Source organism: Juglans regia, chromosome 7 (genome assembly GCF_001411555.2).
Source record: "Juglans regia cultivar Chandler chromosome 7, Walnut 2.0, whole genome shotgun sequence".
In the NCBI taxonomy this organism is placed as follows: domain Eukaryota; kingdom Viridiplantae; phylum Streptophyta; class Magnoliopsida; order Fagales; family Juglandaceae; genus Juglans; species Juglans regia.
In genome coordinates, this window is record NC_049907.1 from 9,786,946 (window position 1) to 9,809,196 (window position 22,251).

The following is a 22,251-nucleotide window of genomic DNA, read 5'->3' on the forward strand; positions in this document are numbered from 1 at the left end:
ATTGATATTGAAAAATGTCTAAATTTTAATCTAATTACTTAATTGTCACAAACTCTCCGGCCTTGATAACTCTCAATGTCGGAGAGACTTTGACAATTAAGCAATTTGACAGACATTTCTTCAAGATCATTCTCCTTGTTGTCTACAAGACAGGAAGCTTGTTCACATATTTTTTCATCTCTCTTTAGTTTAACAATATAACACTACTATTTGTTCGATATTGTTAATTTATAAAAAAATAAAAATTAATAGTTATGGAATCGAAATTTCAGATTTTTCAACATGCAACAAAGTATTTTATAGTGATCTTGGATTGGCTAGGGCTATCATATGCAAAATACTATAATGATTGATCTCGAATTATTATTCCTAAATTATAATTTTAATTATTATTATATATCTTAGGACATTGTTAATTGATACCAATGTAATTTTAATTGTTATTATATAATTTTTATTGTAATTGTTATTATTCCGAAATTATAATTTTAATTGTTATACTTAATTGAGTGAGTTATTTATTTATATAGAAAATAAGTATATAATTTCTAATTAAGCATTTATTTGATCCTTATTTATTTACTCTCTATTTTATTTTAAATAAGTATATTTATTTATTCTCATTCTCTACTTATTTGGTGGGTTCAAGGCTTCTTTCTTATTTTACTTTATTTATTGATATATGTATATATATTTAATAATATAATGGTTTAAAACCTCAGAATGGTATGAATATTTAATAAGTTATTATTAATTATAGTTATTATATGTATATTATACTTTATATATGGTTAAGTTATTTACTTATAATTTGCATAATATCCAACATATTCACAATATCGAAACAACATATTCATAATATCCAAGCATATTCACAATCAATTATATAACATAGTCACAACATCCAAACAACATATTCACAATATCCAAACATATTCACAATCAATTATATAACATATTCACAACATAAAAATAACATATTCATAGCATCCAACACATTCACAATACCCAAAGATCAAATCAGCCAAGAGAGTTGCCGGATTTAATAAGCTTAATTTCGCCGGTTATTGAAGAAGAGAATTGTGTCCGACTTAGTTGTATCCCTTCGTTGGATGAAGTTAAAGAGGCTCTCTCGTCTATTCCTATAAATAGTTCTCCAGGGCCAGATGGTTTTGGTGCAGGATTTTTTATGCGCTGCTGGGAGGTGGTAAAAATTGATGTTTTGGGAGCTATCTTAGAATTTTTTTTTTATGTAAAAGCCTTCCGAGACTTTATTCGGCTTCTTTCATTGTGCTTATTCCGAAGGTAGATGTGCCTTCAGGGTTTGATAAATTTAGGCCGATAAGCCTTTTGTCAGTCTTCTATAAAATTTGCTCGAAAATTATTGTGAATCGTTTGACAGGTCTTCTTCCCAAATTGGTATCTTTTGAGCAATGAGCTTTTATAACTGGGAGGAGTATATTTGAAAATATTAGTCTTACTCAGGAAATGGTCCATTCATTGAAGAGAACGTCACACGGTGGTAATATTATGATTAAAGTTGACATGGCAAAAGCATATGATCGGGTGAAGTGGAATTTTTTGGTGGAGGTATTGAGGTGTTTTGGTTTCCTTGCTCCTTTTTGTGAATTAATTCATGCATGTATTTTGAATGTATGGTACTATGTGATACTAAACGGAACGACGAAAGGATTTTTTCAAGGGGGTCGGGGACTACGCCAGGGGGATCCCCTTTTGCCTTGTCTCTTTATTATTCTTCAGGAGGTACTATCTAGACTTTTAAAACATAGCTTTATGGCAAAAAAGATTGGAAACTTTTCCCAAGCTAGAGGCACTCCTCATATTTCACATCTTATGTACGCTGATGACATTGTGATTTTCCTGAATGGAGGAAAGAAGTCAGTGAGGGAACTGTTATGGGAGTTTGAAAAGTATGAAGATTGGTCAGGACAAAAAATTAATAAAGAAAAGACAGAAATATTTTATTCTCAAAAAATTTTGTTGGTCCGAAAGAGAGCTATTAAAAGGCTGACAGGGTTCTCGAAAGGCTCATTTTCTTTAAAATATTTAGGAGATCCGATTGTCTTGGGGCGTCTTAAGCATGAGCATCTGGAGGAGATGATTAACAAAGTATGGAACAAAATCAGTGGTTGGAAAATGAAAATCCTATCATCGGGAGGCCAATTGATTCTTCTTCGGCATGTGCTTTCTAGTATTACTTTACATATATTTGAAGTGTTGCAGGTCCCTCAATCAATTATTAAAGTGTTAAATCGCATGATGAGCACATTTTTTTGGGGTGAGGTGAATGGTAAAGGAAAAAACAAGTGGGTGGCATGGGATAGTATTTGTAAGCCAATAGAGGAGGAAGGAATGGGTTTGCGTAATTTGGAGGATATGCAAAAAGCATTGCATATGCGGTTTGCATGGAACTTAATTCAAGGAGAGTCTCTGTGGGCTAGGTTCTTTAAAGGAAAATATGTGGGCTCTTCACCTTGGTGTATCATTGATAGGAAAAAAAGAACGAGGTTTTGGAAAATGATTGTTAATAGTATTCCTTGTGTCCTTAATAATGCAAAATGGAGAGTTAGAGATGTGAACATTTTATTTTGGTATGATAAATGGAGAGATGGGGGTCCGTTAATTGATGAGTTCCAGATAGTGGGTAATCTGATGCTGAAAGTTAAAGAGTGCAAGTTGTCCAATAGTTGGGACGTGGAACTGTTGAGTATGATAGGAGGACAGGATAATTTGGAGGAAATTATTGAGGCTTTGGCCGTATGTAAGGAAGGGTATGATGTATTGATCTGGATGAAGCATGAAAGTGGGAATTTTTCTACTAAATTTGCTTGGGATTACATTTAAATACAAGGTTCTAGCATGGAGTGGCATCCTTGGATGTGGCATAAGTTGCTCCCACTTAAGATTTCAGTGTTGATGTGGAAAGCATGGAACATGGCTTTGAGCGTAGATGATCATCTTCGACGTATTGGAATCCCGATAGTTTCTCGTTATGATTGTTATGACGAAGGTAAGTATGAAGACCAAAACCACACACTTTTTGAATGTGAGTTTGCAAAGGAATTATGGCATTATTATGGAGCTACCTTTGGTCTTCCTCTTGGTCTTACTTGGAGGGAGACGGTAATAATTTGGTTTCGACGTGCGTCCTCAGTATCTCAAGTGGGGCTCATAGTGGGGGCTTCTACCTTCCATTATTACTTGGCACCTTTGGCTTAGGAGATGTATTGCATGCATGGAGGGTAGTATTCAGTCTATTAGTTCGGTTTGGCTTTCTATTAGAAGTTGGATGCGTTTAGTAAGTCGAGATATGAAAAAGGTTAGTAAATGTTCTAGACATGACTTACAGATTTTACAGATATTGAATATTCCGGCTTTGGTTCCTGATAGGAAGTTTTTAAAGCTAGTTGCTTGGCAAAAGCTAGCTCAAGGGTGGTTTAAGTTGAATACAGACGGTAGTAGTCTTGGTAACCCAAGTTCTTCAAGAATGGGTGGTATTATTAGAAATGATCAAGGCCATATGGTTTACACCTTCAATTCTTATATTGGTTATGGTTCAAATAATAGAGCTGAATTGTTAGCTGTTCTGCAGGGTCTCAAAGCTTGTAAGGATCTGGGGATTAATTTTGTGAAAATTGAATTAGATTCTCAAGTTGTGATCTCGTGGTGGAATAGGCGACGAGGTGAGGTGTGGTACTTGGAAGATTTTTGGGAAGAGACTCTAGCACTTATGGATTCTATGGTATGCATAGCTAGACATGTTTATTGGGAGGGAAATAAAGTTATTGATTGGTTGGCAAGGAATGTTGCAACTGGATTGAACTCTGATGGAGATTTCTCAGGGATGTGCCTAGGTTGCTTCGAGGATTAATCCGTTTGGATATACTGGGTTTTCCATCTTTGCGTTGCTGTTAGTGTCATTATTCATGTGGCTTTTTGGTTGGATTGATAAGATTTTATGATTTTATATTTTTGAGTTAACGTTATTTGTGATTCTTTTACAAGAATGGTTTTCTTGCTAAGTATTTTAGTATGTCTTGTCTAATGTAGTTTTCTTTTGGTTAAAGGCTTTCAGTAATTTTGGCACCTAGTTTAGGAACTTTATTTCTTATCTTGTAACCCCAGGTGCTGGTCTGTAACTACCGTTTTCCTTCGCCATAAGTGAGGGTTTATTAATAAAATTTGGAACAGGGTCACTTATGGATAGGTGAACTTTGGCTCTTCTATCAAAAAAATAATATCCAAACATATTCACAATACCAAACAACATATTCACAATCAATTATATAACATATTCACAACATACAAACAACATATTCACAGCATCCAACACATTCACAATACCCAAACATATTCACAATCAATTATATAACATAATATCCAAACATATTCACAATCAATTATATAACATATTCACAATACCAAGCAACATATTCACAATATCCAAACATATTCACAATCAATTATATAACATATTCACAATATTCAAACAACATATTCACAATATCCAACATATTCACAATAATCCTTCAAACAAAAACACAATAATAGTTAGTACAAATTAATTAATATATAGAAAAATCACAACATTATTCAAAATAAATAAAAAAATATAATACTAACCTCACAATATTAAACTATTTTCTCTCTAACTCTTTCTCACTCTCTAACGCTCTTCTCTCTCTCTCTAACGCTCTCTCTCACTCTGTCTCCCTCACTCTGTCTCCCTCACTCTATCTCTGTTTTAGTGAAGTAGAGTTCACCAAGTGAGGAAGGCAGATATTAAATTCCCCAGACTTGTCTGGTCACTTCAATAGGTCTTCCATACTCAAATGACAACGTATTGAAGGCGTCCTCGAGCTATTACAGTGACAAGTTAAATGAAAAGTCACCATATCAAATATCCGGTTAGTTTGAACATCATTATATACGTTCGCACGTTACGTGAAATTTTGGTTCCCACTAAAAGAATCGCCTAATTTTTAACACTCACAAACATTCAAATGTACAACATTTCATGCGCGAATGTTACGTTAATAATCCCAAAAGAAACACAGATCACACGAATTAAGTTTGAATGTATAATTCAAAACGTTGAACGTAATTCTCATATTTATATATTTTTTAAACAATAGTGGTTTATATAACCATAGTGGTTTACATATTCATATATTATTCGATTATAGTATGTTAGTACATAACATTAATTATTAATAAGAATGTTATTAATTACATAACAACACTAGACTAGTATATATAGTATATATACTATACTAGTGTACTATGTACTAGTATAAATTATATACTAGTACATAATGGTATTAGTATAGCATATATTATTAGCTTATAATATCTTAGTACATAGTATTAGTTGTTAATTACATTTTATTAAATTACTTAACAATACTAGACTAATATATATTGCATCTATTTCTTACTAGTACACTATGTACTAGTATAACTTATATACTAGTACATAATGTTATCAGTATAGCATATATTATTAGCTTATAATATGTTTGTACAAAACATTAGTTGTTAATTAGACTTAATTAAATTAATTAGCAACATTAGACTAATATATATTGTATATATATTATACTAGTGCACTATGTACTGGTATAACTTATATAGTAATACATAATGTTATTAGTATAACATATATTATTAGCTTATAATATGCTAGACAACAAAATTAGTTGTTAATTACACTTTATTAAACTAATTAACAATGCTAGACTATATATATATAGTATATATACAAGTGCATAGTACCCTATGAACTAGTATAACTTATATACTAGTACATAGTGTTATTAGTATAATATATATTATTAGCTTATAATATGCTAGACAATTAAATTAGTTGTTAATTACACTTCATTAAACTAATTAATAACACTAGACTAATATATATAGTATATATACTAGTGTGTAGAGCATAAGTATAGTGTATATATAATATATTATTTAGTATGAATTATAAAATTTTTATTGTAGAGACGTTCGAATGTACAAACATAACGTTCGCATGTATCTTGCATTGAGTACAAGCGTTCGCACGTACTAACATAACATTCGCACGTAACAGGAATTAAGTAATTCAACATTCGAACGTTATAATTGAGACATTCGGATGTCTTTCTCTCTCATCAATTGACGTTCACATGTTAACTATTAAACATTCGAACGTTAAGTGTATAAAAGATTAAGTCTGAACGTGAAACGGCACAACTCACATTTCTCTCTCACTCAATCTGTAGCCTCCGTCGCATACCACAGCTTGCACCATTTCCGCTGTCGTCAAACTCCGCCACAACTGCCACAAAAGAGGTAGACATCCCTCTTTAACCTTTTGGTACATTTTTTTGGCTGTTTAATGAAGATTTTGGTGGTTTTCGAAACCCATTATTGGCTAAAGCTTTATCTTCATTTTCGGCCACCACGGATTGCCAATGGCCAGACGGCCACCATAGAAAACTTTCTTGAAGTTTATACTTCATTTCTACGGTAGCATTTGGCCAATTTCATTGTAATTGATGTGTATGAGAATGACTGAGTCGACTCACCCATTTCAGTATCGTAATATTCAAACGTTATGATATAACTTTCGAACGTTATGTCTTCCAAATGTGGAAGACGACATACACATTAGCATGTTAATCATATAACGTGCAAATGTTCTACAGTACGTGCGAACGTATTTAGTATGCGTGCGGATTTAAATTGTACATGCGAACATATGTTTGTAACATTTGCACATATGATCGTTCATATTCTTGAATGGCACAAACGTGCGAACGTTATTTGCAATTCGTGCGAATCTAAAACCTTTCAGTTGCTATATACGTTCGAACTAATAGTTATGTACATTCACACGTATTATTAAATACGTTCAACAGCTTCCTCACGTGCGAACATGATATGCTTTATACGTTCCAACGTGTATTTGAGCCGTCACGTTCGAGTGCTTATGCTAGATAATCACATTCGAGTGCTTATGCTAGATAATCTAATGTGCGAACGTAATAACCAAAACGTTTGCACGTATAAGCTTATCCTCCGAACGTTACATTTTATGTTTGAACGTGTAGCATAAATAATTTAGATTAGAATACATAATATGCTTCATAATATTAATATTGCTCATTTTTTTGGTACTAGGAATAGGGGGAGGGAAGGAACAACAGAGGACACGTCTCGAATCAGGGCTCGAATAGTGATGTTTGAACGAGAAGTCATGATCAACTAGTTTCATGAATTCATATGGGAGTAGAAGAGCGTTCGAGACATGTTCGTCAAGAGAGGTTGGATGAGTATGTACCCCTCAATGGTTCGGGAGTTTTATATGCAGATGTGTTTCATGCCTAAGGATGCATCCTCTCACACCGTGACAGTACGTGGTGTTTTGTTCGAGGTCTCGGCAGATGTCATAGCCGAGCTTTTGGGGATCGGTCGCATAACTGAGATATCGACTGCAGGAGATGCTCAGCCTATGGATGGATCTTGAGTAGATGCAGATGTAGGCACTTTTGTATCATCTATTGGCCCAGTTGACCGATTGGAGACTGGGGATACTGATGACGAGGATGGTGACCGAGATGAGGATTTCTACATCCTCACTGGGATTAACCGAGACTGGATCGATAGGAAGAATTCCTTCAACCAGGTACAACTCCTCCCTTTTTTCTGCATGTTGCATCTTATTGTTGCAACAAATGTGGATTCTGTGGAACATAAGGCCACATTTAGTCGGAAATGCGCACAGTTCCTTATACAAGTAGCACGTGGAGACCCCATCGACTTGCCACTTTATATTTTTTAGAGGATCCGTTACGAGGCTAGCATCGTCTCCAAGGACAACCTCCCATATAGAGTCCTCATTACCAAGCTATTACTGGCTCAGGATGTGCAACCCATGGTGGAGGAGTGGAGGACAGACCAGATGAACCCCATCGACATTACCACACACTGTCTGAGCATTGGACAGGAGAAGGGGCATGCTCAATGTCAGCCTGGCCCTGTGTTAGATCTTGTTCCTCCTATCCAGTCTGAGCCTAGTGTTGGGAGTACTAATCAGCCGCTGACGGGTACATCTATGGGAGATGAGCAGCCTGCTTGGGTTGATGCGACGGCCTTAGATATTATTGCGCACATCGACCGAAAGATCGAGTTAGTAGATCAGAGTGTTAGAGATTTTGTCACCGATGTTCTCCATCGAATAGATATCCTAAACACAGGTCAACGCATTGACTAACGATTTTAATAAATATGTAACCAATACATTTTGAGTATTTTGTACTTTATTTTTATCATATGTAATGAACAATTTTATTATTTAATATATCTAGTATTTTTGAATTTCAATTCTCAATCTCTTTTAATGTTATCTTATACAACTTTAATATTAAATCACTGCATTTAAATTCTCATTCTTTTTTAATTTAAAATATCCAACTTTAATATTAAATCAATTAACGTTCGCACGTGAGAATCAATACCGTTCGAACGTTGTCACCAAAATTTTTTACGTTTGCATGTAAATAGACCCCACGTTCGAATGTCCAGGGAACGTTCTAACGTGAATATGCATATGTTCAAACGTAATGCAATTTCTCAGCTGCCTTCAATGAAGGTTTCCACAAACCGTCACAGAAAATATTTTTTTGTGACGGTTTGGGCACTGTCACAATTTCTAAACCGTTACAAAAGCTAATTTTTGTTGTAGTGGTTCTTGATGGAGGTTGGATCATTGGCTTTCAACTTTCTAGGATGGGAGTGTGAGACCTTATGACCAATATTCATTCATGTTCTTTTGTTTCGTGACAAAAGATGAATATCTCGGAATTGAAATAAAATTTTTAAAAGATACAAAATTTACAATTCTCTTTTAAAAAAAATGGCATTATTTTTATTTTGAAGTTTCAATCTAAAATTAAAAAATAAAAGTTTGAAAAATAAAAAATAAAAGTAAATCGATTTCCAAAAATAGTAAAAGTAGTTCCATTCTCCCATCATGATCGGATTCCTCATCAGTCAACCTCATCCAAACTAGTTTGCTCCTCATCTTGACCGATCACTTCTTCCCTTGTCACAACATCTACCATTATGGGTTGGGAATGGTAGTGAGACTACTACAGTCAGATTTATTTAAATCTCAATAAGTTATGTCACAAACATACACAGATATAATATAAGCATGACTAATAATAAATATGAAATGTATGCATGAACATGAATCCCCATCCGGGACCGTTACTATCCCATCCAAGGTTGTTGATAGATCTTCATTAACCTTTTGAATTCCACTCAATCTTTACTCACTCCAGAGTGGACAAGAGAGTCCTACAAGGATAATCCCCCATCTTGTGTATGTGAGTGCTTGCTGTGAATGCCCGTGTGGCGAATATCTATGTGATGATCATATGTGTTGTAATACCTAAGCCTAGGGCCCTAGCCTAGACCCAGACCTTGGCCTATGAGGGCCTAGTAATAGAGGCCAAACGACGTCGTTCCATACGTATTCCTCTCCTTTCATTTTTCTTCCTAGGCTATTCCCCCCCTCCCCCCCCCCCTAAAGGAATCGTCCTCCTCCCCATCAATTTTTTTTTTCTTCCCCCATTGTCTCCTCCCCGATCCCACCTTCCCCACATACTTTCAATATTTCTCTCCTCCACTCTCCCTCCCTCTCCCTCTCCTATGACTTTCCCTGTGATCTGGTGCTACGTTTTCAAGGGTTTACCTGAATCTGTGTCGCCGTCAAGCCTCTACAGTGAAGCGGTTGGTGAATGATAATAAGGCTCCTTCTCACTCACTCTCACATTCTCTGTTTCCTCTCCTTAGCCCCTCTGTGTGCCTCATTAGTTTTTATTTATTTTTCCTTCAACTGAATAGATGTGCAACACCACCTTTGTTCGAGGTTTTGGTTTCCGTGAAATCCTCTTGCTGGACTTGTAGTTGAACTATAGTAAGTGTTTTTTTTCTCATGTGCCCTGTCTAACATGCTCCTTCTCCCTCCTCTTGATTTCTCTGTTTCCAAATTTGTAAAATGTTTTATATAGTAACGCTGCCACGTCGTAGCGATTCCTATGAGTGCTATTGTTGGAATCTCTACGGATGTCCTGCCCTGTCGTAATCATCATATTGGCAAGATTTCATCTCAAACTGTACATATTTTCCTTTTTGTCATTTTTTTATTTACCCACTACAAGTTATCTAGGTGACCCTCAGATTTCCCTCTCTCTCAACAGATTGCCTCCATTAGATTTCCGTCTTGACCAACTTAGGCCACTTGAGTCGACTTACGCCTATAAATGCTTAGGTAATTCTCTTCCTTGTGCTTGCTTGGTTTGAGTTATTCAATTGCGTGACGGGAAAATACACTGTTTTCGTTAGTGAAGCAAATGTCAGAAAAGTTTGAGAAATGTGGGATATGGTTTTGAGGAATGCTAGTATGTCTCCTCATTTTGCCCCTTATTTTGACTGCTCATATATTTATTTATTTATTTTTTAATTTTTTACTTAATGGTTAAGGAAATGACTATTAGTGTATTGGTATTTTTTTATTTTTTACAAATATTTAAATAAGCTTAAAAAATATTTGAAATAAAATGCAAAAAAGAAGCAAAATTGCAAATTACACTAGGCAGCAAACAAAGCATTGCCCAGGCGACATAGTAGCACCGCTCTATGATTTTAGGAAAGAGTAATGATACCTAAAATGCTTGGCCCAGAGGTAGTCCTGAGTGTTCCTCCTTTTGACATTTTTTATTTATTTAATAGTTAAAAAAATATTCTTTTAATAAATTTTTAAAATTTTTTTAAAATATTTTAAATAATTTAAAAGATGTTTGAAGAAAAACAACAAAAGAACACAGTGGGAGTCAAGTGCTCAACCCCAAGTGCGTAACAACAGCCTGTTAGAAGAGCAAAAGAGCGTGACAACATCGAGTGCGTGACAATAGCTCGTACCTGAGGCGGGCCAAAGGGCTTGCTATCTAGGCTAGCTTTGCGGGAGCAAAAGTGCTCTTCACCTCATTGAAATTGGTCGCCCTTGAGGCGAGCAAAGAAAGCTCGTAGTCGAGACCGTGAATATGCTCGCACCCTGTTGGGAAAGCAAAAGGTGCTAGCCTAGATGAGCACTATGGAGACCAAAAGTGGTCACTCCTTAGTGGCAAGCACTCCGGGAGATCCATAGTGCGAAGCTCTTTCACTGTATGTCTATGTGTGACTGAAAGAAAGATAGATGAAAGTATAAAAGAGAAGGGCCTGCGGAAGTGAAAGAGTGTAGAGAGAGGGAGAAACCAGGGGAGATGGGATTCACATCATTGAATTTGAAGACGCAATGCATTTCACTTCAATAAGAACATGGGATGATTCTTAAACCAAGTTTTGTTTTCCTCGACAAGGCGATCACACCAAGGTTTTAAAATTAGTTCCGCTTCATGCCGGAACAATAAGTGATACAATGTAGGCTACAGTTCCATCCCGAGTCAAATTCTGACCATTCCAGTTGGTTTAGGACCACTCCAGCCAGATTCTGGTATTTCGGCCAGAATGGTAATTTCGGTCTGAAAAGTAACCGAATGGTACTTTTGTAAATCACTTGAAACCACCGGTCGACTTTTCTCCCCACTTGCCTGACCAAATTAAAACTCAAAGTCTCAAATCCCTAATCATAACTCTGATCCCATTTTCTCCACACTTCGACGATTGATGCCCACCACAATCAACACCGCCGCAAGCTTGCAGCTCTGTCCCATGTTCCTCCGCCACACGTCAACGTCAACGTCCACCTCCACAATCCACCTCGTCCACCTTTGTCGAAGCTCTGTCCCCTTTGTCTCATGTGTTGCCAGCAGACAAAAATAACTCAATAAAACAACCAAACAAAAAAACAATGTTTAGTTTGGTCGCCGAAAAAATGGGGGAAACTAAAAGGAGAGAAGAAAATCCAGTACTCTAAAGCTTTTAATTTTCATCAAGCTCAACAACCCAATTGGCTTTAATTACAAGAATTAATTCTTTCAAAAAAACGCAACGGGAAATTAGATCCGTAAAATATTTCATTCTGGTCTATGTTTTAACTAGACAAACAATGAATATGCAAATAAAGAAAATTGTAGGAAAATAAAAGAGGTCACTTGAAATTGGAGAACCAGTAGCTCATAAAGAAAGAAACCCAAGAATGAGAAAGCAAATGATGACAAAGGGAGCCGCTGGGTTGATAATTCTTGGCGTTGAAAAATGCCCACGATATTCATGAAGAGAAGAGATTGATCTTCAATTAGATGTGGAGATGCCAAGCTATATTCTTTTGAGTGTCAGACGTGCATTTATAATTATATATATAGATATATATTGTTGTACACACGCAGGTGACATATTGAATTAATTCAGAGTTTTTGCCTTACAAGTATTTATAAGACTTGTATTAAAATGTATTATTTAGTTTTTTATGCATGTATATTTTTAAAAATTGTATTGATATTATTTTAGAATATAATTTTTGTTATATATCTATAATTATATATATATAATTTATCTATATAACGACTATCCCGAAATGGTACATTGAAACATATAGATTTCGAAATATTATTTCCCGAATCTCAACGGGAATGGAATTCAATACCTTGGATCACACGCAATGTTTCCAAACATTCTCTCTCTCACTTTGTTCTCGATGATGTTGATTGGGGCTATGATTTTATGAGAATAAGCTCACATGGCTTAAAGCAACTTGAAATCTTTCAGTCTTGTATTGCAAAAGAAACCAACAACAAATTTTTGCAATGGAGACTCTGGAGGAGACTACCGTAGTCTCTTGAGAAAGGAAGCCCTCTTTAGGGATGAAATGTAGACCAATGAAAGGGGAAAGGAGAAGATTTAGAAAACAATGAACCCAACCCTTTGTTGCCGAGGCAATGAGACAAAAATCACTAAATGAGAACAAGAGTATAAATCGAAAAATCATTCCACTTAACCAAATGAATGGACATGGATACAGATAAATCCAAGGCCAAACTGCAAAGAACTCATCGATTTACCTCATAGTAGCTAACCTATTTCTAAACCAAAAAGCTGATTTTCAGTCTCAAACAATTCCAACTTCAAAATGCACATGTCAACCCAACCAAAAATACCTAATCATAAAGATGGCTGATTGAATCCAAGATTGGTAACAACATCAGGCAATTAGCACCACAGATCCTTGCTAGGTCCTTTACCGAGGAACGGGTGCTACAAGGAAGGGGCACTTAACTAGCATGAGTGGTTTGAGCATATTAGTATTTACATGCAGTTCTCATAAGTCAGGGCGATTGATGTGGCATTATAGAAACTATTACATTTCTTATTGAAACTTAGGGAGCGGTTTTCACTTTAGACTTGCATTTGTTGTAGTTCATAGTGATTGATTACTTATTGTCAATAGGATGTCATATAACATTATTGTACTAATCTTGATGAAGTACTTACCACAACTAGGCTGCATGTATATTGTAGCATATTAGTTCACCAAAAAGTTTTGGGACTTCAGAGTTTTCATAGTTTTCAAAATATTCTTCTTCCTTAAATGGCCAAATGGACAAATCCTCAATCAAGAGGTTCAGAGTTCTTTGCTCACTTAGGTCAACCTAGATTCTCTTCAGTCCACTTACGTAGTTTCAGTCGCTATATCGATTCCCCAGGTCGTTTCACAAGATTAGTTATAAAGAAATTATTTCCAATTACGAAAAACAATATCAATCATCATATATAATAAAATTACAAGTAAAAAATGTTTCATAGTTGAGCACACTTAGTAAGTTTTCATAACCAAATATATACATAACTAGCTTTTATCACTATCATCAAATATTTCCATGGAAACCGAATTTTTCTAATGAAGTAGATAGTTTGACAACCTTTTTAGGGTCTCAAAAACTATACACAATTACAAAAGTATATAAAATCTTTAATCAAATTGGAGCACCTTTGTAGCCAATAAGGATTAATATAAAGAATACAAATAACACTAAAAAAGAAAATGATGCAAGTTACCGAGAAACTTGTAAGGAAGATCACAGGATTTGCTTCATACCATTTATTGCCACTTACAATGGAAGACTGTGTTGGAGTTGGCATATCTACTATGGCACAACTTTTTTGTAATGGTGGCCCACAAAGAAATACATTTCCTTCATAGCTACTTTTCTCAAATGTCCCGAACTGTGCTTTTAAGTCTGGAACTTTACCTGATAAGTTGTTATAAGCGACATTGAATACCTCAAGAAAGGTTAGACCAATCAATAATGAAGGAATCTCTCCGCTCAAACTATTGTGAGAGAGATCTAAGCTTTCCAAGAGAGACAAATTTGAGAATGTTTTTGGAATGGAACCCGTCAATTGATTGTAAGATAAGTTTATTGCATGCATTGAAGATATTTTTCCCAGTTCTTGGGGAATGCCACCAGTCAGCTTGTTGCATGACAAATCCAATCCAGACATGTACGCAAGGACAGAACCCTCATAAGAGAGGGACCTATATTTTGTTACAAACTCAACCTTAACTTCTGCATCGACATATTCTCTGTAGTCATAATGTTCAACATGCTTCTGTAGGACCCTTTTATATGAGTAAGCTCCTTGCCCTAACCAGACCAAATCAATCTTTCTTGGAAAAAAGGAACAATTAACAGTAGTTACCTTCCCAAAATATATGTTGCTAAAGCATCTTGGTATTGTCCCAGAAAATGCATTCTTGGAAAGATCTATAATGCTTATCATCCTTAACCAACATAATTGATCCGAAATTATACCACTGAAATGATTACCACCTAGCAAAAGTACTTTTAAGTTGTAAAGTTCTCCAATCTCATCAGGGATACTGCCGGAAAATTTGTTATCTCTAATGTCCAATGTCAAAAGAGATGAGGAATTGAAAAGAGCTTTTGGTATTGGTCCTGTGAGTTTGTTCCCTTGGAAATATAGGTGCTCAAGACTTGGTAGATTCAAGCAAGAAGGCAACGATCCCGAAACTAAGTTATGAGAAAAGTCTATAGTGCTGCGCGCACTTAGTTCGCACGGAATCTGGTCGTAAAAAAAGTTAGTAGCCATGACAAGAGTCCACAAATTTGTCATGTTTCCCAACCATCGGGGGATTGTACCTGAAATATCATTATGGCTGATATCTATGTACAATAGGGAAGATGTATTAAGTATCGATGCAATACTAGTGAATTGATTGTCATTCAATTGCAGAAACTCGAAGAATGGTGACTTGAATTGCTCTAAGAAGATTTCACCATGAAGGTTGTTATAACCAAGGTTCATAATTTGCAATGATGTGCAGCTGGTGACAAATTCTTTTGGGACCTCGCCTGAGAAATTATTGAAGGAAAAATCCAATACCTCCAAATAAATCATGCCATTAATTGATGAAGGAAGACTACCTTCAAGATTATTGTGGAAAAGATTTAGATACCTTGCATTCGGAAAAATCCTTCCAATGTCTTCTTGAAGTTTTCCATTCAAATGATTTTTTGAGACATCCATCCAGGAAATTTGCATATGGTGATACAATTGCCAATGTAAGTGACCCACAAAAGAGTTATCTTGAAGATCTAGAATTTGTAATCTTGTATTGTTTTCCACCAACCAATTTGGGATGCTTCCTTTCAACTTATTTCGGGATAGATCGACAACTTCCAATTCATGTTGGTCAAGGAGAAATCCAGGAACATTGCCGGAGAGCTTGTTCAAACTACAGTTAGACAGTTCCAGAACCTTTAACTGAAACAAAGGTGCCCAACCCAAGGAATTCTCAGTTTCTATCTCAAGTTTATTGTTTCGGTTGATGAATCGAATAACCTCAAGTTTAGAGTGATTGGCAAATAACTTGATCGAGAATCGACCCTGAAACTGATTGTAACTAAAATCAATGTACTCGAGAGATTTTGGGCTGGCTATCACATATGAAGAAACATTTCCATTCAATTGATTCTCAGAAATATCTAATAATTTGAGAGACGTCATATTGTTCATGCATAGAGGAAGAGTCCCCTCAAATTGATTATGAGATAGATCTAACTCTTCAAGCTTCTTGAGTGCGCACAATTCTGTCGAAGGGAGCAGCATCAATAATGTCTATGCAAAATCAAAAACTGAATTGCACAGTATTTTTTATGAAATTGCTAATGAGGGAAATAATTCAAAATTAACCATTCTCTTTTGTCTTTTTAATATTCCTAATCACTCACACATCATTAGGGTAATGCTTACGAAATGTAAATGCTTGATTTGATAGATGTTGATCATTACCTCGAGTAGGTAAAGCGCCATTGAGTTCATTGGAAGATAAGGATAGAACCTTGAGTGAAATTAGTTCCCCGATAGATGGAGAAATACTTCCTGTGAACAAGTTTTTGCTGACATCTAAAATCTCCAACCGGCTACAATTGACCAAATCTACAAGAGAAATTGTGTCAAGATCATCACGATCATGATTTACATGCCAATATCATAAATATGGTTGGATTATATCTTTCCCCACAAACTACCACATTAATTTTGTTACTTTTTGCTAAATCTTCAATCAGGGTAACTTGGTCAATGGTTTGAATTGAGGTACAAGTAATTTTAATAGAAATATGTACAAAGACTCATAGTTTTACTTACAAGACTCATTTTGTTAGTTTTCTTTTAAAATTTAAATTTTAAATTTCAAATTTCATGATTTTCAGCATATAAATAACTGACGTGTGAAAAAGTAAGTTTATTGTAAGTTTTTCTTTAATACATTTAGCATTTTCCATCCTTAATATTAAAACCATGTATTTCAACTAATAAAAGATAATTTCATCTTTATATATATATATATATATATGTATTTATATCCATTAAAACGGTGGGTCAAAATGTTTTGGAGACGAGAAACAATCAAATATTAATTCATGAGATGGAGATAATGGAGATTTTTTACCTTGGATTGGTAGTTTTCCTCCAAGTTGATTAGATTGCAAGATAAGAACCTCCAAGTTGCTCAGATTTGCTAGCACTGCATAACATTAAAAAATTTAACAAATTATAATGGGTTAAACATGACTGAGATAGTGACTCATGTGGTTTGAACTTTAGAACTGAACTTTTAAAACTGAACTTTTCTATCATTCTATTCTCGGATTTACCACAGGCCATTAATTATATACTCAATCTGAGGATGTTAAGGGGATCTCCCACACTCTCGAGTACTGTAAGGATAGGCCGCCTATTTGATCACATTTCAAACTACAGGGAGCAATAAATATATGATCATGGTTTATTTGTTTAACAGATATATCTCACGTAGCTATCAATACAAAAAATGAACCAGAGAATGCGTATGGCAACACGACTAAAATCCTTACTAGATGATAAATAAAAATAAAAATAATAAAGCTTAACTAAGGGTATAAGATGGAGTTCCCAATATATATATATATATATATATATATATATATATATATATATATATATACATATATATGTATTTTTGTTGGTAGATGGTATAAGATGACTCCTAAGTATTTTTATGCATCTTTAAAATATCTTAAACGAAGAGAGAGTGTAATTTAATAGTCAAATAGAACAGTTGAAGACCTTTGTAATGTGTTTCACGAAGTGAAGTTCAATAGTCTCTATATCATTTAATATTTCTAGATAGGGAGCCATCGAATCTAGCTCGTGGCACTTAAAAATCCAATTTCTTCAACTTTTAAAAGCTGATATTAATGAATAATTGCTAATAGTTGGAAAGTCTACAAAGTAATGTGAAAGATCCAGTACATACCTTTGATTGGAAAGGATTTCATGAGGTAATTCGAAGCAAGATTCAGATATTTAAGGGACTTGATTGTAGCCAATGATGGTAAGCTACCATCGCTGATGAGATTTAAACTAAGATCCAATATCTCCAAGTTCTCCAATCTTGACAAGCTTTCCCAACCTGTAGTTGTACCATTTTTATTTCATTTTAAAATGGAAAAATAATTAAATGAGATTGTATTTAGAAGAAAATCCATGCTTTTAGTGCTTATGAATCAACTGAGAATCAAACTATTCACGCATATATATATATAATTAATATTACTTATTAACAGGACTATAAATAAACAAGTCCTTAAAAAGTGAGGGTCTAAGCTTTCCCAAAAGCATGGGTTGCATGTGGAGAGTTTTGATCTTTCTAGTTTAAAAATAAAAATTTTTTGTTTTATTTTTTTTTAATTTAGTTTTTTGCTTCCAAAAGAGTACTTAAGTTTGTGTCAAATAACATCATGTACGTACTGTAAAAAACGTCAAAATTACAAGTCCAAAGAATAATGAATCTGTCCATAGCCTCTAAGCCAAATGGGTAATAGCTAGGCCAGCCATCTCAGTTCTTTTTATGAAATCACTGCTTATCCAAAAAGTTTAAACCGATGGAAAGAAGTAGAATTAATTAGTTGTATTATATTCTAATTAATATGACCTTTGTGATTGGAAATTCTATAAAGTAATATGAAAGATGAACATACCTTTAGTTGGAAAAGTTCCAGTCAACTGATTTCCGGCAAGATTCAGATTCTTAAGAGATTTGACCAGAACCAATGATTTTAAGGTATTATCGTTGAGGTAATTGTGACTAAGATCTAATATCTCCAAGTTCTCCAATCTTGACAAAAGTTTCCAATCTGTAATTATTTATTTTATATTAAAATGGAAAAAAAAATATATGAGAATGAATTTAGAATGAAGTGAGTGTTATAGATCTTATGAACTACATATGCAAGCCTCAAACTACTCAGACTCAAACATGATCCGACTTCTTTTCCAGTTGACACACCAATTACATGTTCCGTTTCAAGAGCTCGTAACATTAAGCCATATATATGGACAAAGTGCTATGCAGCCATCGACTGTCTTTCTACTTATATAAATCTAACCCTTCAAGATTACCAAAGATGATAATTACCGGAGGATTGCATTTGATGGGAGATTGCTTAAAGTAGCTAGTTTTAATAAACGACATACCTTTAACCAGAAAAGATCCTGTTACTTGATTCCAAGCAAGATTCAAATTCTTAAGGGACTTGACAGCAACCAAAGATTGTAAAGGGTCGTCATTGAGGTCATTGTGACTGAGATCTATTTTCTCCAAGTTCTCTAATCTTGACAAGCTTTTCCAACCTGTACTTGTATTATTTCAAAATTATAGGAAAAAAAAAAACATTTATATAAGAATGTATTCAGAAGAAATTTCATGTTCCTTAGCCTATGAACTGCATATGCAAGGTTCAAAGTATTGGACAACACTTAATAATCATAACTATCTAAAAAGAAATTTCTATACCAAAATCACCAAGACTCATCATCCACTTAATACCTTCGATTCTCATTACTCGTTCTCCCAAATGATTAAACGCAAGACTCAATGTCGTAAGTGACGTAAGTTCACTTAGAGATGGTATGATGCTGTCATCAAAGCCATTATAATTGAGGTTCAATGTCTCCAAATTTCTCAATACCACGAGCCTTTCGAAACCTTGCAAGAAAAAATTATTGGAAGACACGACAAAATAAATTTTATCAATGTGTTAATGCAACACAACAATGTTTCTAAACTACATTTAAAAGACTTCTAACTTCTTCTTCAATTAATAAAATACTCGCCTTGACTTGGGATGATATCATTGTAGGAATTGCCACTTATATCCAGCTTGTTCAAGTTTCTCAACCCAACTAATTCTACATTAATCCAAATTAAAGACAAAGCAAAATTAGGTGGGAAAGTATGAAACATAAAATAATAATAATAATAATTAAAAGAATCAAAATGTGAATGTTGTCGTGGAGATTAAATATGTTGGATCGAAGAATAACTTAATAACCTTGAGCTGGAAAGTAACCCTCCAACAAATTCGAAGTAAGATTTAAAGTCTTGAGCGAAGTCACATGACCCAAAGATTGTAGAATGCCATTGTCATGAAAGAAGTTATATCCAAGGTTTAGAATTTCCAGATTCCTTAAGCTTGAAAGCTTTTCAAATCCTGCAAAGTATGTTGAACAAGAAAACTTTACCGATTATAAAATGAAGATATTTTTTTTTCTGGGCATAAAAATTTAAAATGAAGAATATTTATCTGATGATCAGTACTGGGTTAAGAATCACTACTGAAAGTTAAGCACATGCTTATAAACATTAGTTGGCCAAATAAATTTATATATAGCTCGTAATATCTAAACGTCCGCTAATATAAAAGTAATTAGAGACCTTTCATACAACTAGTGTTCAAACAAAAATCTACTTGGGGTTCAGAATTTTTAGCTGAAATCCAAAATTTATTGAGGAACGAGATACAAAGACTCATCATTGCAATGCAAGGTTCTCGATCGTGCTGGGATTATAACTTTCTATAATATTTTTATTCAACTTTGAAGGATAGATACACATTGATTTCAAACTTTTTAGCTTCAGGACTCATTATGCTCAGACAACAATATTTAATAGTACTATTAGTTGAGTATTAATCCTGAGGTACTGTAGATTGTGTAGTGTATCTCTAATATATATTAAATTTTATTATATATTTGGACTATAAAGCTTCGTTTGGATATTAAGTATATCTCAGATGATCTATAGATAATAATAAAATAATTTATAAATAGTAGTACTAAAATATTAATAAATAATTTGTGAATAATAGAGAAATAGTCTGAAAATATTTGAAAATTATTCCTAAAAAATTAAGCTCTAACATTATAAAACTTCTTGTCTCTTTGCAACATACCTTCGTATGGTATCCAGCCACCAATTGCATTAAAGGACATATCAAGACTTCTTAACTCCTTGAAAGGCTCCAAAATAGACACGTTTAGCAACCACCGATCCCCGAAACTCACATTGATCTTGTACTTATGTTCACGATAGTAAGGATCTTGCTTTAAATTCTCAAGGGACAATTCTATGATGTGACTAGTGGTGGAGTTGCACGTGACCCGCTCCCAGTCACAACACTCAGTACTCTTTGAGTCGTCAACCCATGAAGGAAGAAGATGGTCTGAATTAGTGTAGGGGATGGATTTAAGAAATGACTTCAAGTGTAGCAGACCAATTCTCTCTTCCTTCAAGCAACCGGCCTTGTTCTCACCAATTTGAATAAAAATCACTAAAACCCACAGCAACGCCTTCATTGAGAAATAATTTGTAAGATACCAAGATTCAGCTCTATATATCTAAACCAACTTGTTTTGGCTGTGCATGGTGTGAGTATATATTGTGGCTTGCATGTACATCTGGAAGATACCTAACGAAAAAGGAATGCCTGACTTTTAATGTTCATTGGCTGAAATTTAAAGTTGGTAACTCTATTGACTTGGACTAAATCAAATCAAACTTATCCTAAAGAGAGTGGAGTTTTTAGGTGAAAAAATTTAGAATATAATGGAAATTGAAAAAAGAAAAAAAAAAAAAGAGAGATGGAGAATGATGGAGAAGCTTTGAGAGCTATATATATCTTCATTATTTTTTATTAATGGAGATGAAATAAGATGAATATCTTGATAATTTTTTTTTATGTACAATATATTGATAGTTATGAAAATGAAATCTCTTGATAAGATAAAGGAAAATACTATAGACATAAAGGGATCTCACACACACTGATGTGGCACCTCCACGTCTTCTCCCTTTTTTTTTTCTTTCTTTTTTTCCACCTCCCATGCGTCTCGCCTCCCCCTCATCCCTTTTTCCCTCTCTGCCTCCGCCTGCCTCAGCCCTCCTCGTGGTCGCTAGGGTGGTCGGAGACGTGAGATTATCGTGCTACATACACAAAGGGATCCCACAGAGGGATCTCACACACTGATGTGGCACACTCACTGTGTGCCACGTATCCCCACTCTTTTTTTTTTCCTTTTTTTTCTTCCCCTTCCTATGCGTCTACCCCTTCCTGTGCGTCTCCACCAATCTCTGCCCACTCCGTGGCTGCCATAGTGGTTGGGGACCACCTTAGGGCCCGTAGAAGCCGCCGTCGATCGAAGCGACACCGTCCCCCCTTCACAGCAGTGCCTTTCCAGTGCATCTTCCCTCCTTTCATCCCCCTTTCTCTCTCTGCCTCAACCCTCCCAATCACCGCTAGGGTGGTCGAGGACCACCTCAAGGCTGGCAGAATCCGCTTGCGGTCCAAGTGGCACCACCCGGCAGGGGATGGGAGCTCCCGTGCGCGGCAAGCTCGT

At 35.0% G+C, this 22,251-nt stretch overlaps 2 protein-coding genes across 2 annotated transcripts; one reads left to right on the forward strand and one right to left on the reverse strand.

The window, feature by feature from the left end:
• The first annotated feature begins 2,373 nt into the window (after positions 1 to 2,373).
• LOC108996433 lies at positions 2,374 to 3,892 on the forward strand. The gene is made up of 3 exons (XM_018972329.1): positions 2,374 to 2,782; positions 2,873 to 3,144; positions 3,371 to 3,892. Exons 1-3 carry the CDS (start codon positions 2,374 to 2,376, stop codon positions 3,890 to 3,892), a joined length of 1,203 nt encoding a protein of 400 aa, XP_018827874.1.
• Positions 3,893 to 11,018: 7,126 nt separating this feature from the next.
• On the reverse strand, positions 11,019 to 21,210 carry LOC108996434 (receptor-like protein 14). The gene is made up of 11 exons (XM_018972330.1): positions 20,808 to 21,210; positions 19,908 to 20,066; positions 19,690 to 19,764; positions 19,051 to 19,206; positions 18,555 to 18,710; positions 17,831 to 17,986; positions 16,985 to 17,059; positions 16,324 to 16,470; positions 14,065 to 16,121; positions 11,526 to 11,660; positions 11,019 to 11,162 (listed from the first exon to the last, which is right to left on the reverse strand). Exons 1-11 carry the CDS (start codon positions 21,208 to 21,210, stop codon positions 11,019 to 11,021), a joined length of 3,663 nt encoding a protein of 1,220 aa, XP_018827875.1.
• Between the last annotated feature and the right edge of the window lie 1,041 nt (positions 21,211 to 22,251).